Genomic DNA, 22,114 nt, shown 5'->3' with positions numbered 1-22,114 from the left:
CCATTTCCTGCACACGCCTTTCCACACCAGACTCAGTCCACTGCTTCCTCAGGTTCCCCAAGGTCTGGAATCGGTCCTTCTCCACAATCTTCCTCAGGGTCCGGTCACCTCTTCTCGTTGTACAGCGTTTTCTGCCACATTGTTTCCTTCCAACAGACTTACCATTGAGGTGCCTTGATATAGCACTCTGGGAACAGCCTATTTGTTGAGAAATTTCTTTCTGGGTCTTACCCTCTTGCTTGAGGGTGTCAATGATGGCCTTCTTGACATCTGTCAGGTCGCTAGTCTTACCCATGATGGGGGTTTTGAGTAATGAACCAGGCAGGGAGTTTTTAAAAGCCTCAGGTATCTTTTGCATGTGTTTAGAGTTAATTAGTTGATTCAGAAGATTAGGGTAATAGGTCATTTAGAGAACCTTTTCTTGATATGCTAATTTATTGAGACAGGTTTTTTGGGTTATCAGGAGTTGTAGGCCAAAATCATCAGTATTAAAACAATAAAAGACCTGACAAATTTCAGTTGGTGGATAATGAATCTATAATATATGAAAGTTTAATTGTAATCATTACATTATGGTAAATAATGAAATTTAACACTATATGCTAATTTTTTGAGAAGGACCTGTACATGTGGGGGTTGCCTGGTTGCTAGGGAATCCCCACATGTAATCAAGCTGGCTAACAGATGTAAATCATTCAGCTGCTGCAAGGAAAACTAAATCTCCGAGCCCTTACAAATACTTGGAGGAGACCCGAGCGTGCTCAGGAAATCTCGAGTAACGAGTATATTCGCTCATCACTAGTGACAACACCTTATCCGAGCAAACTCGCTCATCACTAGTGATAACACCTTCTCCACCATGACCGAAGATCAGCTCTCCACCCTCCTGTCAAGATCACACCTCACCACTTGCACGCTTGACCCGCTCCCGTCCCACCTCTTCCCTAACTTCACCAAGTCTTCATCCCAGCTCTAACACACCTCTTCAACCTCTTACTTACAAATGGTGTCTTTCCCTCATCCTTCAAACATGCCTCGATCACACCCATCCTCAAAAAGCCCTCCCTCGACCCATCCTCTGTGTCTAGCTATCGCCGATATCTCTTCTCTCTTATGCCTCAAAACTACTGGAACAGCATGTTCATCTTGAACTGTCCTCCCACCTCTCCTCCTGCTCATTCTTTGACTGGTTACAATCTGGCTTTCGACAGCATCACTCAACTGAAACTGCCCTAGCTAAAGTTACCAACGACCTACTAAACGCCAAGAGCAAGCGACACTACTCTGTCCTCCTTCTCCTGGACCTGTCTTCTGCCTTCGACACTGTGGACCATTCCCTCCTGCTACAGATTCTCTCATAACTTTGCATCACAGACTTGGCCCTATCCTGGATCTCGTCATATCTAACAGACTGGACATTCAGTGTCTCCCTCTCCCACACCACCTCCGCACCTCGCCCCCTGCCTGTCGGTGTTCCTCAAAGCTCAGCTCTAGGACCCCTACTCTTCTCCATCTACACCTTTGGCCTGGGACAGCTCATAGAATCCCACGGTTTGCAGTATCATCTCTACGCTGATGAGACGCAGATCCACCTATCTGGACCTGACTTCACCTCCTTACTGACCAAAATCCCACAAATGTCTGTGTGCTATATACTACGTGGCTGTGCTATATACTACGTGGCTGTGCTATATACTACGTGGCTGTGCTATATACTACGTGGCTGTGCTATATACTACGTGGCTGTGCTATATACTACGTGGCTGGCCGCAAACAATCAGCGACAGGCACACTCCGGCCGCGAATTGGCGCGGGATTTGAACCACGCTTTGCTAATTGGTTGCGCCCGGCCAGCCGAATCCTGTGTATTCATTGTATTATTCTAAAATCTACATAAATAAACTACATACATATTCTAGAATACCCGATGCGTTAGAATCGGGCCACCATCTAGTTAATAAATAATAATAATAAATCCGAGCACGCTCTCTCATCACTTGTGAGAACACCTTATCCTCGCTCATCAAGCTCGCTCATCCCATTTATCATGGATCTTTAACTACATTCATATTGACCAACTATAGCTGAAGGAAAACAAACTAACAATTTCTGGCCTGTTTTATTTTGCTTTTCTTTTAACTGGATAGAATGTGCAGAATGATGGGATCAAAGAGTTGGAAGCGATAGCACAAGTGTGAACTGGATACCTAGGAACCAGGTCTATACCAGTACCGGCTAGTAGAATGGGATCTGCTTTTTCCAGAGTTAACAAAGCAGAAACACTGACTAGCTCTGCCAAAGTAAAACAAAAAAATGCTAAGTATTGCAGTGTGTACCAGCCACAGTGTTTATTCACTTTCATGCTTCCACCCAGCACTGCTTGTAGGATATGTAGGATACATTACACCTAACTACAGAATTGACTACAAAACCAGTATACAAAGTGTCATATGCAGAGTAAACTCTTTGCACACCATGCCCTTGATATATCTGCTGCACAGAAGGAGCAGGCCTCCCCACGGCTTGCTATACAGACCCTTGTGAGAACTGGTTCTTACCGGATTTTACTGTGTGTCTACACTCCGAGCCAGCGGTCCTGTAAAGCATTTCACTGTCCAGTCCTACAGAGGGGGAAAGAAGGCATACACATTTAATTTACATGGCACCCGAGAAGCCAAATCAGCTACCAGCCCCCACGCCATATGCCTGCTCCGAGGGCCTTCATCACCTTACACTTGCACTAGCTAGCTGCAGGCATCACACACACTATACATATATTAATGAAAGACACAATCCATAAACAATACTTAAAAGCTGACATGAAACACCAATAATGAAAACGACCAAAAACTATCCATGAGGACTGCATAATACAGCTACAGGACAGGACGCCAAAAGACACACAGAATTTCACAGATATGGAGAGAGGAAGTTTGTGTCTCCAATATCAGCCATTTCCCCTGCGCTGTGGCGATGATCATCACTCTGGTCACCGATTTTGGCATAAAAATTATTATTTTTTCCTAACAATGTTGAATTGAGTCCGCCAACGTGTGTATAGGTGATAATTGGTGTTTGTGTGACAATCACTTTAAAGGGGACTTGGCTCATTTTCCTCTATCCTAATAACTTACTGGCAGGTAGTTGCTATCTACCCAACGCCGATCTCTCCTGGCCATTCTCCTGCTTTTGCAATATTCTAAAAAAGCAGGATACTGCCTGATCTAAGAGACAGTCACAGGCTGATCTAGAACAGGCCTGCACAACATACAGCCCGGCCCACGGAGGATCGGGAGATACTAAATGCCTTCCTCATTTGAACACTTCAGCACGGAGACCGGAGTAGAGCGGCACTCATCAGTCCCCGACGGTCAGGCTTCTGACCTCATCACACTGCTGCTGTCCCCGCAGGGGTGGCGAGGACACAGCAGCCACAGCTTGGGACGGGAAGTGCTCCATGTAGGAGCCAAAGAGTCAATGTACAGATTAGTATTGTAATGGGGGAGGGGTGCTATTGTTTGCATACATGGGGGATGTGGGGGGAAGAATGTGAGAACAGGAGCAGTGGCAGGGGATAATCTAGAGCAGGGCAGTGTGGGGGACATAATACGGAGAGGGGAAATGCAGGGGGGGATATTTTTATTTAGGAACATAATAGTGACACTTATTTCTAAGGGAATCGTGTCAATGTGTTGCAGAAGAGCTGAGAAGAGGGTAGCCTGCAGAGATGAGCTGTGGATTTCCAAAGGAGTCTCTAATACATCCATACAAAAGGGATAGGAAGAACTTCAGAGAAGAGGTCATTTTAATGGTTCCTTGATCTAAATATTTATTTGTGATACTGACTGTATCTCATCAGTACTGTAGTTCCTGCATATTTCAATGTCTTTTGGTGGCTGTTAACAACAACTCCAGGTAGTTACAACATTACCATTGGTAAAACATGCTCAGAGTTGGAGGTTCATGCAATACAATTGTATATATGGGTGACCTGACATTGCAATTGGGCTTGTACTAAGCTTTGTGCTGTAATCATGTACTGATTATTGTTCTGGTGACGCACTCATGTACCAACAGTGGTTCTGGTGCTACATTCATATACTGATAGTGGTTCTGATGGATTCATGTTCTGACAGTGGTTCTAAACTTCGACACATGTAGCAATCCATAGCTGGTCAGATGATGTGCTATATGGCCATGTTAAAACTCGAGAATCCTCAAAACTTGGGAGTTTCGAGATTATGAGTAGGTTTAGTTGACACTGATTTTTTTGCAGTGGTAACTGAGGACAAACGGTCCAAATCCTCAAAACGTGATTTTATGGTGGATCTATGTACTCACAGTGGTTCTGGTGACGAATACATTTAACTACTACTTTAAAAAAATGTGTGCAACCTTTGGGATTAGTTTAGTATGACAATGTGGCCCTCAGACCAAAATATATTGTGCAGCCCTGATCTAAAAGATTCTCAGAAAACTCATGGTTAATCTGCCAACATACTAAGTAACAATGTAACAGGCCTCTGCTGGCTGTTGTTAGAGGCAGATGATGGCCAAGTAAGGCTGGTTTCACATTTGCGTTTTAAAACGCAGCGTTTAAAAAAACGCAGGTGGTGAAAAAACGCATGTAAACGCGTGCAAACGCTGCGTTTTTTAGACGCATGCGTTTTTGCATGCGGTAAAAAAAACGCGCCGTTTTGACGCGTTTACATGCGTTTTTTCATGCGTTTATGTTTTTGAAACGCATGCTGAGAAGTGTGTGACAGCTGCCAATCATCAAAATCAACTAGAAAACCCACTATTAATAGAAATAGGTAGGGTTAGGGTTAGGATCCCTAGGGTTAGGGGTAGGGTTAGGATCCCTTTATCACCTTGATGGTGGGGGGTGGCTTATCAGGGTGTATTCTTGTTTTTTTCTATAAAAACGCATGCGTTTTTAACGCAAGCAAACGCATGTGCTTAAAAACGCATGCGTTTACATAGACAACAATACGTTTTTTTGCGGCAAAAAAACGCCTCTAGAAATTACTACATATTGTGTTTCTGCGACAGAACGCATGCAGCAAAAATGTTAAACATAGGGAAAAAAACGCATGCGTTTTTTTCTGTACAAACGCTGCAGATCAAAACGCAAGTGTGAAACCAGCCTAACACAGCTAGCATCTGCTGGGACAGATGCTGGCTAAGCTCCTGCAAAGTCAAGGATCTGATATTGGATGGGACCAATAAACACAATGTCGGTAAGGTGTTAAGGCCCCGTCTCACTAAGCGATTTACCAACGATCACGACCAGCGATACGACCTGGCCGTGATCGTTGGTAAGTCGCTGTGTGGTCGCTGGGGAGCTGTCACACAGACCGCTCTCCCCAGCGACCAACGATCAGGGGAACGACTTCGGCATCGTTGAAACTGTCTTCAACGATGCCGAAGTCCCCCTGCAGCACCCGGGTAACCAGGGTAAACATCGGGTTACTAAGCGCAGGGCCGCGCTTAGTAACCCGATGTTTACCCTGGTTACCAAAAAAAACAAACAGTACATACTCGCCTTTCGGTGTCCAGGTCCCTTGCCGTCTGCTTCCTGCTCTGACTGAGCCGCCGTACAGTGAGAGCGCAGCGGTGACGTCACTGCTGTGCTCTCACTTCTCACTGTACGGCGGCACTCAGTGAGAGCAGGAAGCAGACGCCAAGGGACCTGACGGACATCAGAAGGCGAGTATGTACTGTTTGTTTTTTTTTACATTTACGCTGGTAACCAGGGTAAACATCGGGTTACTAAGCGCGGCCCTGCGCTTAGTAACCCGATGTTTACCCTGGTTACCAGTGAAGACATCGCTGGATCGGTGTCACACACACCGATTCAGCAATGTCAGCGGGGCCTCAACGACCAAAAAAAGGTCCAGGCCATTCTGACACGACCAGCGATCTCGCAGCAGGGGCCTGATCGCTGGTACGTGTCACACATAGCGAGATCACTATGGAGGTCGCTGTTGCGTCACAAAACTTGTGACTCAGCAGCGATCTCGCTAGCGATCTCGCTATGTGAGACGGGGCCTTTAAGAAGAGCTGTTAGGCTATGTTTCCACGGTCAGGAAACCTTCAGGGATTGCTGCGGATTGGACGCTGCGTACATCCGCAGCGTCCAGATGTTACAGCATAGTGGATGGGATTTTATGAAATCCCGTCTCCACTATGCGCGCAGGGTCACATCCGGCGGCCTTGTGTAACCGGACATGCGGCGCGTCTTTATAGACCGCAGCATGTCTATTTATCTTGCGGAGACGCTCCATCTCTGCAAGATAAATAACCCAGGCTATGAATAGGATGCGGTGATTCCGCATGTGTTCAATGAGCACATGCAGAATCACCGCGCATACAACAGGGGGCGGAGCGGGGTATTTGCTGACCGTGGAAACATAGCCCGAGTAGTATAATTTAATAAAAACTATTTATGAAAAGTTATATTATTTTTTAAAAGTCAAGTACAAACAGCACACTGTTTCATTGAGGTAAATAACCATCTGAACATGTATTAACAGTCTAAAAAATCTCACCTTTTTTCTCAATCGCTTTGAGTAACCTTAGAAGGAGAAGAGGAGCTTCTTCAGGAGGAGCAAACTGATCGACAAGTTCAAGTAGGAGGCAACCTAACAAAGATTAATGGAATGAGTGAGAATGGAGCACATATTGTAGTCATAATCTTAAAATATATAATAATAATTTTATTTATATAGCACCAACATATTCCGCAGCGCTTTACAAATTATAGAGGGGATTTGTACAGACAATAGCCATTACAGCATAACAGAAATCACAGTTCAAAACAGATACCAAGAGGAATGAAGGCCCTGCTCGCAAGCTTACAATCCATAATATATAGCTTTAAACAGTTATACTTACCTAAATAGACCTTAGGGGGCCAAATCCCACTCAGCATAGGGCCAGGAGGTTGCTGCAATACGGGTCTTACGACAGCAGCAGCAGGTTTTAACTGGATTATTAGCAATTAAGGGTAGCTCAAATGGTTATTGTTAATGGTCATGAACTTGTGCAAAAAATGAGGGCCATTAATAATAAGTAATCGATTAACCCTCAATTTCTAGAAATCCATTTCCAAGCAGCAGTAATTTTCATGAAACCGCAACATCACTACCGCTATAGGAGACTACCCAAAACTTGAAATACTGACTAGCCTCTTTGAAGAGAATTCTTAAATGTCCTAAGCCCTTGACTAGATCTTAGGTATGAAGCTTGGCCTGCTTATGATCTTCACCAAGTGTACCGCACCGAGGAAAATTATTATGGAATGACTAATAAATATTCCCCCTGATAAGTTATGATGGGTTGCAGCCTGGATCCTATCGGCAGTCTACAGACTGTTATAAAAACAAATGCCTGGCTGTGGAGGAACTTGGTGTGATCATACAGCAGCTCCTGGGCAGGGGAGGAAGCAAGAGAGGATACAGACAGGACAGCAGGGGATCACAGATGATTCTTTCTGTGAGGCAAAACATGTCACTGCCTGTTCTTAAGGCTACTTTCACACATCAGGCTTTTTGTTTCAGGCACAATCTGGAAATTTTTTGGAAAAAACGGATCCTTTTTTTTTTACGCCGGATCCGTTTTTTTCCCAGAGTTGTATTAGCGCCGGATTGTGCCTGATGGCCAGACGTTTCATCCATTTTTTCCGGATCCGTCCAAATAGGCGTTTCCGGCGGATGGAGAAAACGTCCACTGCAACTTTTTTTGTCCGGCGGAAAAAAACGCACAGTGACGGAATTGGCCAAAAACACATGAAACGGAGATGTGAAACAATGAATCCGGCGCCCGGATCCGGTTTTCAATGCATTTCCCATACAAATCATGCAGTCAGTCAGTCTGTCTCTCCCTCTTCCCTCTTCCCCGGAACCAGGAAGTCAAAAAATCCATGCGCATTAAAGAAGACCGGATCCAGCGCATTTAACATCGGATCCGTTTTTTAAAAAAATTAGCCGGATTTAGCCTGAAAACATAAAACTGATGTGTGAAACTAGCCTAAGCAATGTTCTACCACTTTTTACCAACACATAGATGTTGCGGGCCTGAAACCTACAGTCGCATGACATGCTGACGTCTACAGGTGCCATACCTTTCCAGGCACAATGTAACCTGCATACAGTTTCAGCAGTGATTCCTATATTCTTCTATGGCAAGCTGTGTGTCTAAAGAAAGTCTAAACCGAGACCAATACGTCATATACAGTACAGACCAAACGTTTGGACACACCTTCTCATTTAAAGATTTTTCTGTATTTTCACGAATATGAAAATTGTACATTTACACTGAAGGCATCAAAACTATGAATTAACACATGTGGAATTATATACTTAACAAAAAAGTGTGAAACAACTGAAATTATGTCTTATATTCTAGGTTCTTCAAAGTAGCCACCTTTTACTTTGATGACTGCTTTGCACGCTCTTGGCATTCTCTTGATGAGCTTCAAGAGGTAGTCACCGGGAATGGTTTTCACTTCACAGGTGTACCCTGTCAGGTTTAATAAGTGGGATTTCTTGCCTTATAAATGGGGTTGGGACCATCAGCTGCGTTGTGCAGAAGTCTGGTGGATACACAGCTGATAGTCCTACTGAATAGACTGTTAGAATTTGTATTATGGCAAGAAAAAAGCAGCTAAGTAAAGAAAAACGAGTGACCATCATTACTTTAAGAAATGAAGGTCAGTCAGTCTGAAAAATTGGGAAAACTTTGAAAGTGTCCCCAAGTGCACTTGCAAAAACCATCAAGCGCTACAAAGAAACTGGCTCACATGAGGACCACCCCAGGAAAGGAAGACCAAGAGTCACTTCTGCTTCTGAGGATACGTTTATCTGAGTCACCAGCCTCAGAAATCGCAGGTTAACAGCAGCTCAGATTAGAGACCAGGTCAATGCCACACAGAGTTCTAGCAGCAGACACATCTCTACAACAACTGTTAAGAGGAGACTTGGTGCAGCAGGCCTTCATGGTAAAGACTGCTAAGGACAGGCAACAAGCAGAAGAGACTTGTTTGGGCTAAAGAACACAAGGAATGGACATTAGACCAGTGGAAATCTGTGCTTTGGTCTGATGAGTCCAAATTTGAGATCTTTGGTTCCAACCACCGTGTCTTTGTGCGGCGCAGAAAAGGTGAACGGATGGACTCTACATGCCTGGTTCCCACCGTGAAGCATGGAGGAGGAGGCGTGATGGTGCTTTGCTTGTGACACTGTTGGGGATTTATTCAAAATTTAAGGCATACTGAACCAGCATGGCTACCACAGCATCTTGCAGCAGCATGCTATTCCATCCGGTTTGCGTTTAGTTGGACCATCATTTATTTTTGATGGACAATGACCCCAAACAAACCTCCAGGCTGTGTAAGGGCTATTTGACCAAGAAGGAGAGTGATGGGGTGCTACGCCAGATGGCCTGGAATCCACAGTCACCAGACCTGAACCCAATCGAGATGGTTTGGGGTGAGCTGGACCGCAGAGTGAAGGCAAAAGGGCCAGCAAGTGCTAAACATCTCTGGGAACTCCTTCAAGATTGTTGGAAGACCATTCCCGGTGACTACCTCTTGAAGCTCATCAAGAGAATGCCAAGAGTGTGCAAAGCAGTCATCAAAGCAAAAGGTGACTACTTTGAAGAACCTAGAATATAAGACATATTTTCAGTTGTTTCACATTTTTTTGTTAAGTATATAATTCCACATGTGTTAGGCTACGTTCACATTTGCGTTGTGCGCCGCAGCGTCGGCGCGCCGCAACGCACAACGCAAACAAAAACGCAGCAAAACGCTGCGTTTTGCACCGCATGCGTCCTTTTTTTCATTGATTTTGGACGCAGCAAAAATGCAACTTGCTGCGTCCTCTGCGCCCGGACGCGGGCGCCGCAGGGACGCATGCGGCGCAAAACGCAAGTGCGACGCATGTCCATGTGCCCCCATGTTAAATATAGGGGCGCATGACGCATGCGGCGACGCTGCGGCGCCCGACGCTGCGGCGCCGACCGCAAATGTGAACGTAGCCTAAATTCATAGTTGTGATGCCCTCAGTGTGAATTTACAATTTTCATAGTTATGAAAATATAGAAAAATCTTTAAATGAGAAGGTGTGTCCAAACTTTTGGTCTGTACTGTATAATCACCGAGGATTGCAAATAAATCATCTTTTTTGTACATCTACTGAGTGCCAAGATCGTCAGATATTGTATATGAGGGGCTTTATGGAGATGATTTATGCTTTTTTTTTTTTTTTTTTTAGAAACAATACAAAGCACTCTCCCAATAAGTGTCCCCCTGTAGACATACACTTTGTGAACATTTATGATTATGGTGGGTTGGATATATACAAAATGTCTATGAAAAAAAAACCACTCAATGAAGACCACATGCAGGATGGCTCCAGTTTGGGATCTTTCCTTCTCTTTTCCCCATGGCCTGCCATATATTTGATTGTGCCATACTTACAACATTTTACCACACTGTGATCATGTGCGTGTATTTTCCATGATGGCAGAACTGAACCGTAGGAAATGCCACCATTTGTCACCCCTGAGCACTGCTTAGCAGAGATGGGAAAGGAAGGCAAGCTGCAGAGCCAGACTGCGAGCCTCCCCCACCCTCCTCCTGCACACAGCCTGGCTCTCTGCTTAATCCTCAGGCAGGCTGATTTAGCCTTGTCAGCAAATTCCAAGCTCTGTGAGCACATTAACTCTTTCCACCTAGCAACTGCCAAACCCAGAGAGATCACGGAATCTGCACCCCACAGAATCAACTAAGCTTACTTGTCCTGTTGTAACGTCAAATGCAGAAAAGACAAATACGGTCATAACATTTATGCTACTTGGGGAGCCGAAATAAAGTATTATTCATTAAACCTAGTATGTATGAGCTCTTCCTATAATATATAAAGTCCTCATTCCATAAAGCTTTCACACTTATGAGCCCCTAGCTGGCCACTCTCCACTTCCATACACATACAGTGATAAGGTAATCTGTCAGCAGGGTTTTGTTACGTAATCTGACAGCAGTATGAGGTAGGGACAGAGACCCTGATTCCAGCAATGCATCACTTAGTTTCCTGGGTGCAGCAGGTATGATAGAACCACAGTTTCTTCTCCTGCAGATCTACCAGAGTTTACATAACCCGCCTACAGCACAGCTTTCGTGTACAATGTATAGTGACAGAGCGCTGCTAATCAGTGCTGGGGGCAGGGTAGGACTAAGAGGCACGAGGCCAGTTGCCCTGTAGTGATAATCTCCTGCTGATAAAACACTGATTGTATTGAAACAGCAAAACCAGTGGGGAACGCAGACATAGAAGGGCCACTGTGCGAGAACAGTTGCAGGTCAATAGTTCTGTACATGACCGAAGCTGCTTGCTGTATTGGAGGCGACAGTGAGCCCCTTTACTTCTTGGGCCCCTGTGCAGTTGCACCAATGATATGTCTGCCCCTGAGCAACACACTGCCCAGTAAATGACTACACTGCAATCAGGGTATCTTTCACTATATCATGGTGCTCACACAGTTTACATAGAAAAAACCTGGTGATCGGTTCCCTTTAGTGATCATTTAGAGCTATAGGATATGATAGAAGGAATATTAAGTAGCAGTCTGTGCTTGCTGATGGATCGTCCAGTCACTACGCTCTGCTGGTAGACAGGATGGGATAGCTCCCCTTCCACAAGCCCCATGATGTGTACTATTCCCTATGTATAGAAACGTTTGTATCACTCCGTAAATTGTTAGCTCATCTTTCTCTGAAGCTTCCGGTAGTCCCACAATTCTGGAATCTTTTACACTAGTCACTGGAAACTTCACGTCCCCATGAAAATGCTTTCCGGTCCAGTGGGCGGTCCTATCAGTGACTGACAGCTTTCCTTGTATAAGAGTGCACACAGAGCTATATCCGTGACTGATAAGACTGCCCACCGGTCAGAAAATTCCAGGGTTCAGAGGTCCAGTGGGCGGTCCTATCAGTGACTGACAGCTATCTCTGTATTCACACATATAAAAAAAGAAAGCTATCAGTAACTGATAGTACCACCAACTGGACCGCTGCTCTTTCTGGGATTTTTGGTCCAGTGTGCAGTCCTAGCAGTGACTGACAGCTTTCCTTGTATAAGAGTGCACACAGAGCTGTCAGTCACTGATAAGACCGGCCACCGGTCAGAAAATCCCAGAGTTCAGAGGTCCAGTGGGTGGTCCTATCAGTGACTGACAGCTTTCTTTATGTACACTTATACAAAGAAAATGATCACCCCCCTTTGATAAAGCGAGCACGTGAAACTCATGTCAGGGGTCGTGGGGAGGCTGCTTTGGGTCCGGCCTGACGATGGGTACGCGTTCACCTCATTGTGTGTGGGCAGTAACTAGGTGTTTTGTATTTTCATATGGGATATGCTCTCTTGTGACACTATATTGGAGCTGGACTTTCTTTATACACATGACTGCCTACTCACTTTTTTGCTTTCCCAAGTCCTATTGTAGACCTGCAACCCTCCCTTTGTGTACCTGTCTGTTTCCTCCATTCCCCTATTGGTTTTGTGGTTACATACTTCTTGTGTTGTATTTGAATTAAAAAGGTGCAGATTCTGACCTGCGTTTTCTGCCAAGAAATGCAGAATCTGCACAGAAAATTCCACAGTCTAATCTGCAACATGTGCACATAGCATACAGGATACCTTTGGATTTTACTTTTAGTGGCTCTTTAGTTACTCCTTTTCTCTTGGTGTTTATCGTATTGCTGGAGTACTCCACTTTGGTTAATATATCTTTACTACTTGGGGAGAGTGTTAACGATCATGCTCTCAGCCTAATTACCTATAACGTGCTTTTTGATTATTGCACCTGCTTATACAAAGAAAGCAGTCAATCACTGATCAAACCGCGCACTGGACCAAAAATCCCACAAGAAGTAGAAGATTAAATAATAATAATAATTATATATATATATATATATATATATATATATATATATACACACCGGTATATATATATATATATATCTCTAATATAATAATGGACAGGTTATACCGAATCTGTTCTCACAAAACTATAGATCTGCTCAGCTCCCCCTGCTCTATACCATGGTGCAGCAGATTGGACGGCATTTTCATGGTGACGTAGTCAGGTACATCAAGGGAGTCGTGTCTGTACCAAGGTGCCGCACGAGTATGGTTGGATGGTTGGTTGTGCACACAGACAGAACCCTCATGAATTCATACAGGAGCTTACAGAAGAGACTGCATACATTATGAATTTGGGGGCACATGTAGGTACAGGGCCCCCATAGACGTCTAGGAGTTCTGGTATGGCTCCTGTGCTTGAAGCCTCAATTTGTACCATACTCTGGATGTGCTCGCCTGACAACGCAGGAACACATCAAACATGTCTCATGTACGCACAAGCAAGACATTCTCTAATTTCTTGTCTTTTACACACACAAAAAAATCACCCCGCTGGAAACTATGAGAAGAATACTCTCACGCTACAAGAGGGGAATAATTGCCAGAGACATGGAAAGCACTTCCCCCTCCTCCTTCCATGTTCCAGGGGGGATTTTTCCTCACTCTGCTTTGCTGCTTCCCATACAACCAATTGAATTTTTACCACGTGTCTCAAAAGCTCAAAAGGGAGGAAAAAAAAAAAATCAAATCTCAAACTGGTTTCAGCAAGATCAACTTGGAATGTCTGCAACACAGTGAACATCACACACATATATAATCCATCAGTCCCAAATAAAAGGATACCACTGTGTGGCACAACTCATCTGACATGTACTGCTCTACACAGCAACCACCGATAACATGGAACTCTTCGGAAATAGCCTTTTCTGTCACTGTAGGCCTAGAGTATGTTGTATACATGTTAGATACATGCAAAACTTCATATAAAAAAGGATTCCTGAGGCACAGAACTGCGACGAGCCCTAAGGAATCAAACCCACTAAGCAGAATTCCCACAATACATACAGAACCTTTTCATTTCACTGTTCCATGCTATAGTCGGTTTAGGAGCATAAGGGTTAAAAAAAAAATTTGGCAGGCTAAGAGCTGTACTCTATAGAAAATGTCTGTGACAAGGGACGATATCAGAGCTGGCGTGAGGACTGGAGAGGAACAAAAGAGGAATTATGTGCTCTGCTGGCCCTCCCTGGCCTTTCTTTGATGCCGACAGCTTGTGGGCCAGAGTCAGAGAACAAGCCGAGTTTCATGGCTAGGGCACACTATGCTATAGCAGCGGACTCACAAGAAGTGGATAGTTTCTGCGTGTGCAAGGAAATTCACCAGGGTAGACCTGCTTATAAAAAGCGATGGTCGACTTTGCTTATAAGTGTTGTACTCCAGGGCTCCAAATTAAAGAAACCTTTTTCTGGGCTTCAATAATACTGCACTGTATAGGTACTGTATTTGCCTCTGTTCTCAAAATAAGTATGACAGTGATCATGGGAGATTTTAACTATCCAGATATTTGTTGGGAATCGCTCACACCCAAAAGTAATAGGTCCAGAAAATTCTTATCTTTTCTCACTGACAATTTTATCTTTCAAAAGGTAGAAGAGAGAACAAGAGGATCTGCAACCTTAGACCGAATTCTTACCAACGGGGAGGAAATGGTTGAGGAAGTAAAGGTGGCTGGGAATTTAGAAGGCAGCGATCATGCTAGCCTCAAATTTTGGATTACAAGGAGGAAGACCAGTGAGGACTCAGACTTTAAGTTTGGATTTCAGAAAGGCAGATTTTAATGGACTCAGAAAGAGGGTAGGAAAGGTCCAATGGTTGGATGTTCTAAAGCACAGAAATGTCCAAGAAGGATGGGAGATTTTGCTAAGTGATATTCTCACTGCACAATCAATAACAATCCTGAGAACAAGGAAGAATTGGAAACATTTAAAGAGACCAGGATGGATGAACACAGAACTTAATCACTTGTTAAAATGGATAAAAGAGACCAAAAGCAGTAAGAAAGGATTTTGGGGGTATGTCAAAAGCAAAAAAAAGTAATTTTAACAGGATAATGGTGACGTGGTAAAAAATTATATTGAGAAGGCCGAACTTTTAAATTCCTATTTTGCATCTGTGTTCTCTAAGAAAACAATTGTAACATCAACTGATCTTTACGGTGCTGTTGAACAAATTAAACAGCATGTAAGTACTTGAATAAGAATACAGTCATTAACCAGAGCCAGCATGAGTTTGTAGCAAACAGTTCATGCCAGATTAATCTAATTCCCTTCTATGATGGAATCACTGACTGGGTGAATCAAGGAAATGTGGTAGATGTAGTATATCTCGACTTCAGCAAAGCATTTGATAAAGTATCTCATACTATCCTTATTGAAAAAATGAGCAAGTATGGATTGACAAGACTACAGTTAGTATCAAACACATTCTCCATCTGACAGGGAGAAAAACCGAGGAATCCACAAGATAATAAAATGTACAAAATTTATTAGAAAAATTATACATAAAATATATAGCAACAGATTCAAACAATACAGAGGAATCTCAATTAAAAACAAGCAGCAATGGGCAGAGATGAAAATACAGACACTTCAGAGCACCAAAAGTATATGAAAAATGCCAATGCACTTATGACCTTCAACACCCCAAAGTATAATGAAATACAACACTGCTGTGAACCTATAATGACCTAGGAAACATGTGAACTAACAGCAAATGTAATTACATAAAATGAACTAGGGGATCAGTAGATTGAGCCAAAAAGGACTGCCATCAAAGGTGTAAGAAAAAAATGTACAAAACCCGCAAAAAAAGTGCAATGTGCTAGAGATCAATTGTCATAAATAGACCAAATGATCACTCTTAGAGCGAGAAAAGGTGCGTACCTATATATACTACACCTAAGATCAGCTAGGATAATATGCTAAATACATGCCATAACTTTTAAAGATATATTTAAATTGCTCAACCCGAGCCAAAACACTATAGGGTAAGTGTAACTTACATAGTATATCAGGAGATGCAAGTGCTGCGCCCGTGCCGCTACCCCGACAGCGCCGTTTCGCCTACCAGGCTTCTTCCATATGGGGGCCAAATGTGTGTCTGCTATGTGAGCCTCTCATTATATAGTGTCTCATTACGTGTGGTCTAAAAATCAGCTGTGCAATTACGCTGCTTAGCGATGCCCTTTATAGCGCATGCGTCGCCCACATAGCTGCCCGTAATGAACTAACAGACTTCCGGATTCCCGCATCTGGAACGCAAGCATGGAACGCTCACGTCACCTCATGAGCGGGACCGGAAGTCATCGGAGGCTAAGGTACCGTCACACTAAACGATATCGCTAGCGATCCGTGACGTTGCAGCGTCCTCGCTAGCGATATCGTTTAGTTTGACACGCAGCAGCGATCAGGATCCTGCTGTGATGTCGCTGGTCGCTGAATAAAGTCCAGAACTTTATTTGGTCGTCCGATCGCTGTGTTTGACACCAAAAGCAACGATACCAGCGATGTTTTACACTGGTAACCAGGGTAAACATCGGGTTACCAAGCGCAGGGCCGCGCTTAGTAACCCGATGTTTACCCTGGTTACCAGCGTAAAAGTAAAAAAAACAAACAGTACATACTCACCCAGCGTCATACCTCCCCCAGCGTCTGCTTCCTGACACTGACTGAGCGCCGGCCCTAAAGTGAAAGTGAAAGCCGCTGTGCTGTTAGGGCCGGAGCTCAGTCAGTGTCAGGAAGCAGAAGCTGGGGGACGCTGGGTGAGTATGTACTGTTTGTTTTTTTTACTTTTACGCTGGTAACCAGGGTAAACATCGGGTTACTAAGCGCAGCCCTGCGCTTAGTAACCCGATGTTTACCCTGGTTACCCGGGGACCTCGGCATCGTTGGTCGCTGGAGAGCGGTCTGTGTGACAGCTCTCCAGCGACCACACAGCGACGCTGCAGCGATCGGCATCGCTGTCGCTATCGCTGCAGCGTCGCTTAATGTGACGGTACCTTAAGGGTGAGGCATGCGCAACTTGGATCACTAGCAACAAGAAATATCGCTGACTACAGGGGGCGTATATATGGTAAATAAAGGGGCGTGTCTATTACAAGTGTTATTACTGCCTATACAAGATCAAATAGCAACAAGAAATATCACTAACTACAAGGGACGTGTGTATGGTAAATAAAGGGGCGTGTCTTTGACAAGTGTTAGAACATCCTGCACGAGTAAATGTAAGCGGCAGTGTCATCGGCTCAAATCACCGGCGCCCTACATCCGTGCATAAAGAACATATATCAAAATTACCCACATAAATGAACCGCTAATGAACCACTAAAAAGCCGATAAAAAGTGCTAAAAAGATGCTCAACTATAAGTAGACAAATAGATGTGACAACCAAAATAAGTGTTATTAAGTAAAAAAAGATTACTAAAATCTAATATAACATAACTGTGATATACACATCATATGAAGACTAATATCATGAACACTCCAATTAAATCAAGATGCAATACATAGTCTAATACTATATATAAACATTATAATAAGTGAAAATAATAATAATATTATATAAATACAAAAAAATTATACCAATATATATGACATCCCCGTAATAATAAATCAAGACCTCACATATAAACAAAGACGATTATCAACAATCACATTTAAAAAGGACTGCAACCGATCTTCTTTAATGTTGATAGTAGAATATAAAGGTCCACCAAGATTTCAGTTTTTACAGCAGATCCAAAAATTCAATACGGCCACATGCAAAAACGATGAAGGAGGAACCACAAAAAGGTTAAAAAGACAATAAGAACCAAATAACAAAACACACATACATATAATAAAACCAGAACCAGGATGTGGAAAATGGCAAAATAAGAATACATAAGACCAAGCAGGCGAAGGTACAGAAGGAAGCTGGTGCACAATACTATGTCTATAGGAAAGAACTAAAACCCATGGTTTCATTAAAGGGCCACTGTCACCCCCTCCAGCCGTTATAAACTAAAAGAGCCACTTGTGCAGCAGTAATGCTGCATTCTAACAAGGTGGCTCTTTTAGTTTTAGGTTCAAGTATACCCCAAATAAAGCGTTTTTATACTTAGCCACAATTCCTGTCTCTAGCCAGGTAGGCGGGTCCTCACTCCCCAGCTTGGCCAGCTCCTCTGCCGTCACTCACATCTTCCTGCGCTTTCGGCGCCGCCCTCTCAGCGCTGTTATCGTTTCAAAACCGGCGCCTGCGCTGTGTACTGGTGTCCTGCACAGACGCAGTAAGCTCTGGCCGTCTGACGTCCTGGCCAGGCTTGCACACTGCGCCTGCGCGGGCATTGCGGCCAGCCACCTTTGGAATCCCCGCCCCGCACTGTGTTATGCATTATGCACAGTGCGGGGCGGGGATTGCAAAGGTTCCACCTATACAGAATATTCCGTGTAATGGCTGATACCAGAGAACAAAAGACATCCACAGAACACCAGGATGGATCTGCTGCACAGCAAATAGCTGTAGGACCTGCGATGACGTCACTGCCATGTGATTAGGGAAATTCTCTGGTATCAGCCATTACACGGAATATTCTGTATAGGTGAAACATAAATATATACTGATAAGAAGACGTTTTCCGGGGATTCCAAAGGTGGCTGGCAGGACACCAGTACACAGCGCAGGCGCCGGTTTTGAAACGATAACAGCGCTGAGGGGGCGGCGCCGAAAGCGCAGGAAGATGTGAGTGACGGCAGAGGAGCTGGCCAAGCTGGGGAGTGAGGACCCGCCTACCTGGCTAGAGACAGGAATTGTGGCTAAGTATAAAAACGCTTTATTTGGGGTATACTTGAACCTAAAACTAAAAGAGCCACCTTGTTAGAATGCAGCATTACTGCTGCACAAGGTGGCTCTTTTAGTTTATAACGGCTGGAGGGGGGTGACAGTGGCCCTTTAAGGCCCTGGGGTGCCAAGGTGCCTAGTTGGTATATCCACCTGCTTTCCTTCTATGCCAAGATTTTCCCTAAATTACCTCCTCTGCTATTAAGTACAACTTGGTCAATGGCTTGAATTTTGAGACCTTGTGAATTGGAATTATGATATAGTCTGAAATGTTTAGGCAAAGTTTTCAAAATACTCAACGTCATCTGCCGAGGCAGCCTTTTCAATATCAAGAATATGCTCTCTTGTTTGCACTTTTAACTCTCGTGTCGTCAATCCAATATATACCTTGTTACAGGGGCATTTAGCATGGTAAATGACCCCTTTTGACTAACAAGTTAGATTTTTCCATATTGAATAAATTTTTGTGCCGTGGTACGGTGGTAGAAGTAAGAAATATGCGGACATCTTCTCTAAGAAGAATGTCAAAAGAAGTAATGATCGGATGAAGGTAGTCAACCTATCGGATCATGTACTGTCTGATGCACAGATTAATTTATTAGAGAAGGGTCTAACTTTTTGTCCCTCTTCAAAATTAGACAAATTCACGGTGGTAAAAGATCTGCACCTATTTGCTCGAAAAATTATTTTACAATAAATGCATCATAAGACAGACTTGGATCTGTTGTTTCCAACGGAAATGGAGAGGGAGGCCTTGAGAGACCTTGAAGATCTGTTGGAGGAGAATGCGCAAACTGAAATTGGTAAGTTTCCCTCGCATTTGATTGCCAAATCTAAAACCTTTCCCAATCTTAGCGTATGCCCATCAATAGAGGTATTCACTAGGCTGGTTACAAGGGACATTGAGTCTATACCTGATAGTCCCAGCTGGATGTCCAATCTGAATAGAGATGAAAAGGTAGCATTAAAATAACTTCAGAGCCTCAGTGATGTAGTAATAAAGCAGGCGGATAAGGGGGGGGGGGGTAACACCGTTGTCTGGCCTATTCATTTATATGAAAAACAGGCTGATAAAATATTATCTATTAGATCATGCTATAAAAAATTATCATTCAATCCCCTTACACATTATCAACATGAATTGATTGCAATCTTGGAAGAAGCACATGAGAAGGGCATTATTCCTAAAAGATTGGTAGATCATTTTGTCAAGCTCAAACCTAAAATGGCTACTTTTTATCTTTTACCCAAATTGCATAAAGATCCGAGTGACCCTCCGGGTAGACCAATCGTTTCAGGAAATTATAGCTTATGTGAAACAGTGTGTATGGTTATCGATTTTTACTTGCAACCTCTAGTGTTGGCGCTTCCATCTTATATTAAGGATACAACAGCTGCCTTGCGGATGTTAGATTCAAGCCAATTGGATGACAATGCTATACTAGTTACAGCAGAAGTGGAAGCCCTATAGTCCTCAATCAAACATAGGGATGGGCTTCGGGCAGTTTCTCACTATCTATATGAGAGTAATTTGGATAAATTACTGATAGATTTAATTCTTACCTTGTTGAAATTCGTTCTTGAGCATAATGTTTTTGTTTTTAACAGAGACATTTTTCTCCAACAGCAAGGAACTGCCATGGGCGCTACATGCGCCCCGGCTTATGCCAACCTATTCATGGGATATTGGGAAAGAGAAATCTTTCAGAATGACCAGATGGAGCAAATTAATTTGATACAGGGATGGAGTCGATATATCGACGACATCCTTTTTATTTGGGAAGGCAACTGTGATCAATTGATGGCATTAATGAAAAGGCTTAATGAAAATGATTACAATATTAATCTTACCTATAGGAGTGGTAGATCATTGGAATTTTTGGATTTGAAAATTACAGTTGCTCCAAATGGTAAGATCATTACTGATGTGTATAGAAAGCCTACCGCTACTAACACTCTTTTACATGCTTCATCTGCTCATTTTAAGCCTACAATTGATGGTATCCCTATAGGGCAATTTTTAAGGGTAAAGAAAATCTGCACCACAGAAAGCGATTTCCGGGTCCAATCACAGGAGCTGGCCTATCGCTTTCAAGATCGAGGCTATAGCAATAGGCAGATAAAAAGGGGTTGCAAGAGAGCTTCTAAGGTATCAAGGGAAGATCTGTTATATGGAAGACGAGAGGCTCCTCTGAAGCATGATAAAAATCAAGTAAGATTCATCACTAATTATAACAAACAGTGGCCAGAATTGGCGTCAATTCTACACAAGCATTGGAATTTTCTATTGAGTGACCCTGTCCTTAAAAATATTCTGCCAAAACGACCATCTATAATACCTAAACGGTTGCGAAATTTCAAAGATATTTTGGTTCATAGCCATTATTCAAATACAGAGGCTACTTCTAAATCATCAATGCCAACTAGAAAAGGTTTCTTTCCATGTAATAGGTGCAAAGCATGTAATAATCATATCAGAAGTCAGACTTTTTCCAATCATGACGGCACAAAACTTTATTCAATATGGAAAAATCTATCTTGTTCATCAAAAGGGGTCATTTTACCATGCTAAATGCCCCTGTAACAAGGTATATATTGGATTGACGACACGAGAGTTAAAAGTGCGAACAAGAGAGCATATTCTTGATATTGAAAAGGCGGCCTCGGCAGATGACGTTGAGTATTTTGAAAACTTTGCCTAAACATTTCAGACTATATCATAATTCCAATTCACAAGGTCTCAAAATTCAAGCCATTGACCAAGTTGTACTTAGTAGCAGAGGAGGTAATTTAGGGAAAATCTGGGCACAGAAGGAAAGCAAGTGGATATACCAACTAGGCACCTTGGCACCCCAGGGTCTTAATGAAACCATGGGTTTTAGTTCTTTCCTATAGACATAGTATTGTGCACCAGCTTCCTTCTGTACCTTCGCCTGCTTGGTCTTATGTATTCTTATTTTGCCATTTTCCACATCCTGGTTCTGGTTTTATTATATGTATGTGTGTTTTGTTATTTGGTTCTTATTGTCTTTTTAACCTTTTTGTGGTTCCTCCTTCATCGTTTTTGCATGTGGCCGTATTGAATTTTTGGATCTGCTGTAAAAACTGAAATCTTGGTGGACCTTTATATTCTACTATCAACATTAAAGAAGATCGGTTGCAGTCCTTTTTAAATGTGATTGTTGATAATAGTCTTTGTTTATATGTGAGGTCTTGATTTATTATTACGGGGATGTCATATATATTGGTATAATTTTTTTGTATTTATATTATTATTATTTTCACTTATTATAATGTTTATATATAGTAT

The 22,114-nt window shown here is 43.1% G+C and overlaps 1 protein-coding gene across 1 annotated transcript in view; it reads right to left on the bottom strand.

Moving 5' to 3' along the window:
- PIK3R2 (phosphoinositide-3-kinase regulatory subunit 2) overlaps positions 1–22,114 on the bottom strand; it is a 105,608-nt gene that overhangs the window by 27,778 nt on the left and 55,716 nt on the right. Inside the window, exons 3-4 of the mRNA XM_077272782.1 lie at positions 6,552–6,644; positions 2,559–2,621 (exon numbers count right to left, since the gene is read on the bottom strand). Of these exons, the coding sequence (XP_077128897.1) occupies positions 2,559–2,621; positions 6,552–6,644 (156 nt within the window). The remainder of the gene's footprint in view (positions 1–2,558; positions 2,622–6,551; positions 6,645–22,114) is intronic.

Source organism: Ranitomeya variabilis, chromosome 1 (genome assembly GCF_051348905.1).
Source record: "Ranitomeya variabilis isolate aRanVar5 chromosome 1, aRanVar5.hap1, whole genome shotgun sequence".
NCBI lineage: Eukaryota > Metazoa > Chordata > Amphibia > Anura > Dendrobatidae > Ranitomeya > Ranitomeya variabilis.
Note: the sequence above shows the minus strand (reverse complement) of the source record. Positions and strands in the feature narration are given on the sequence as shown.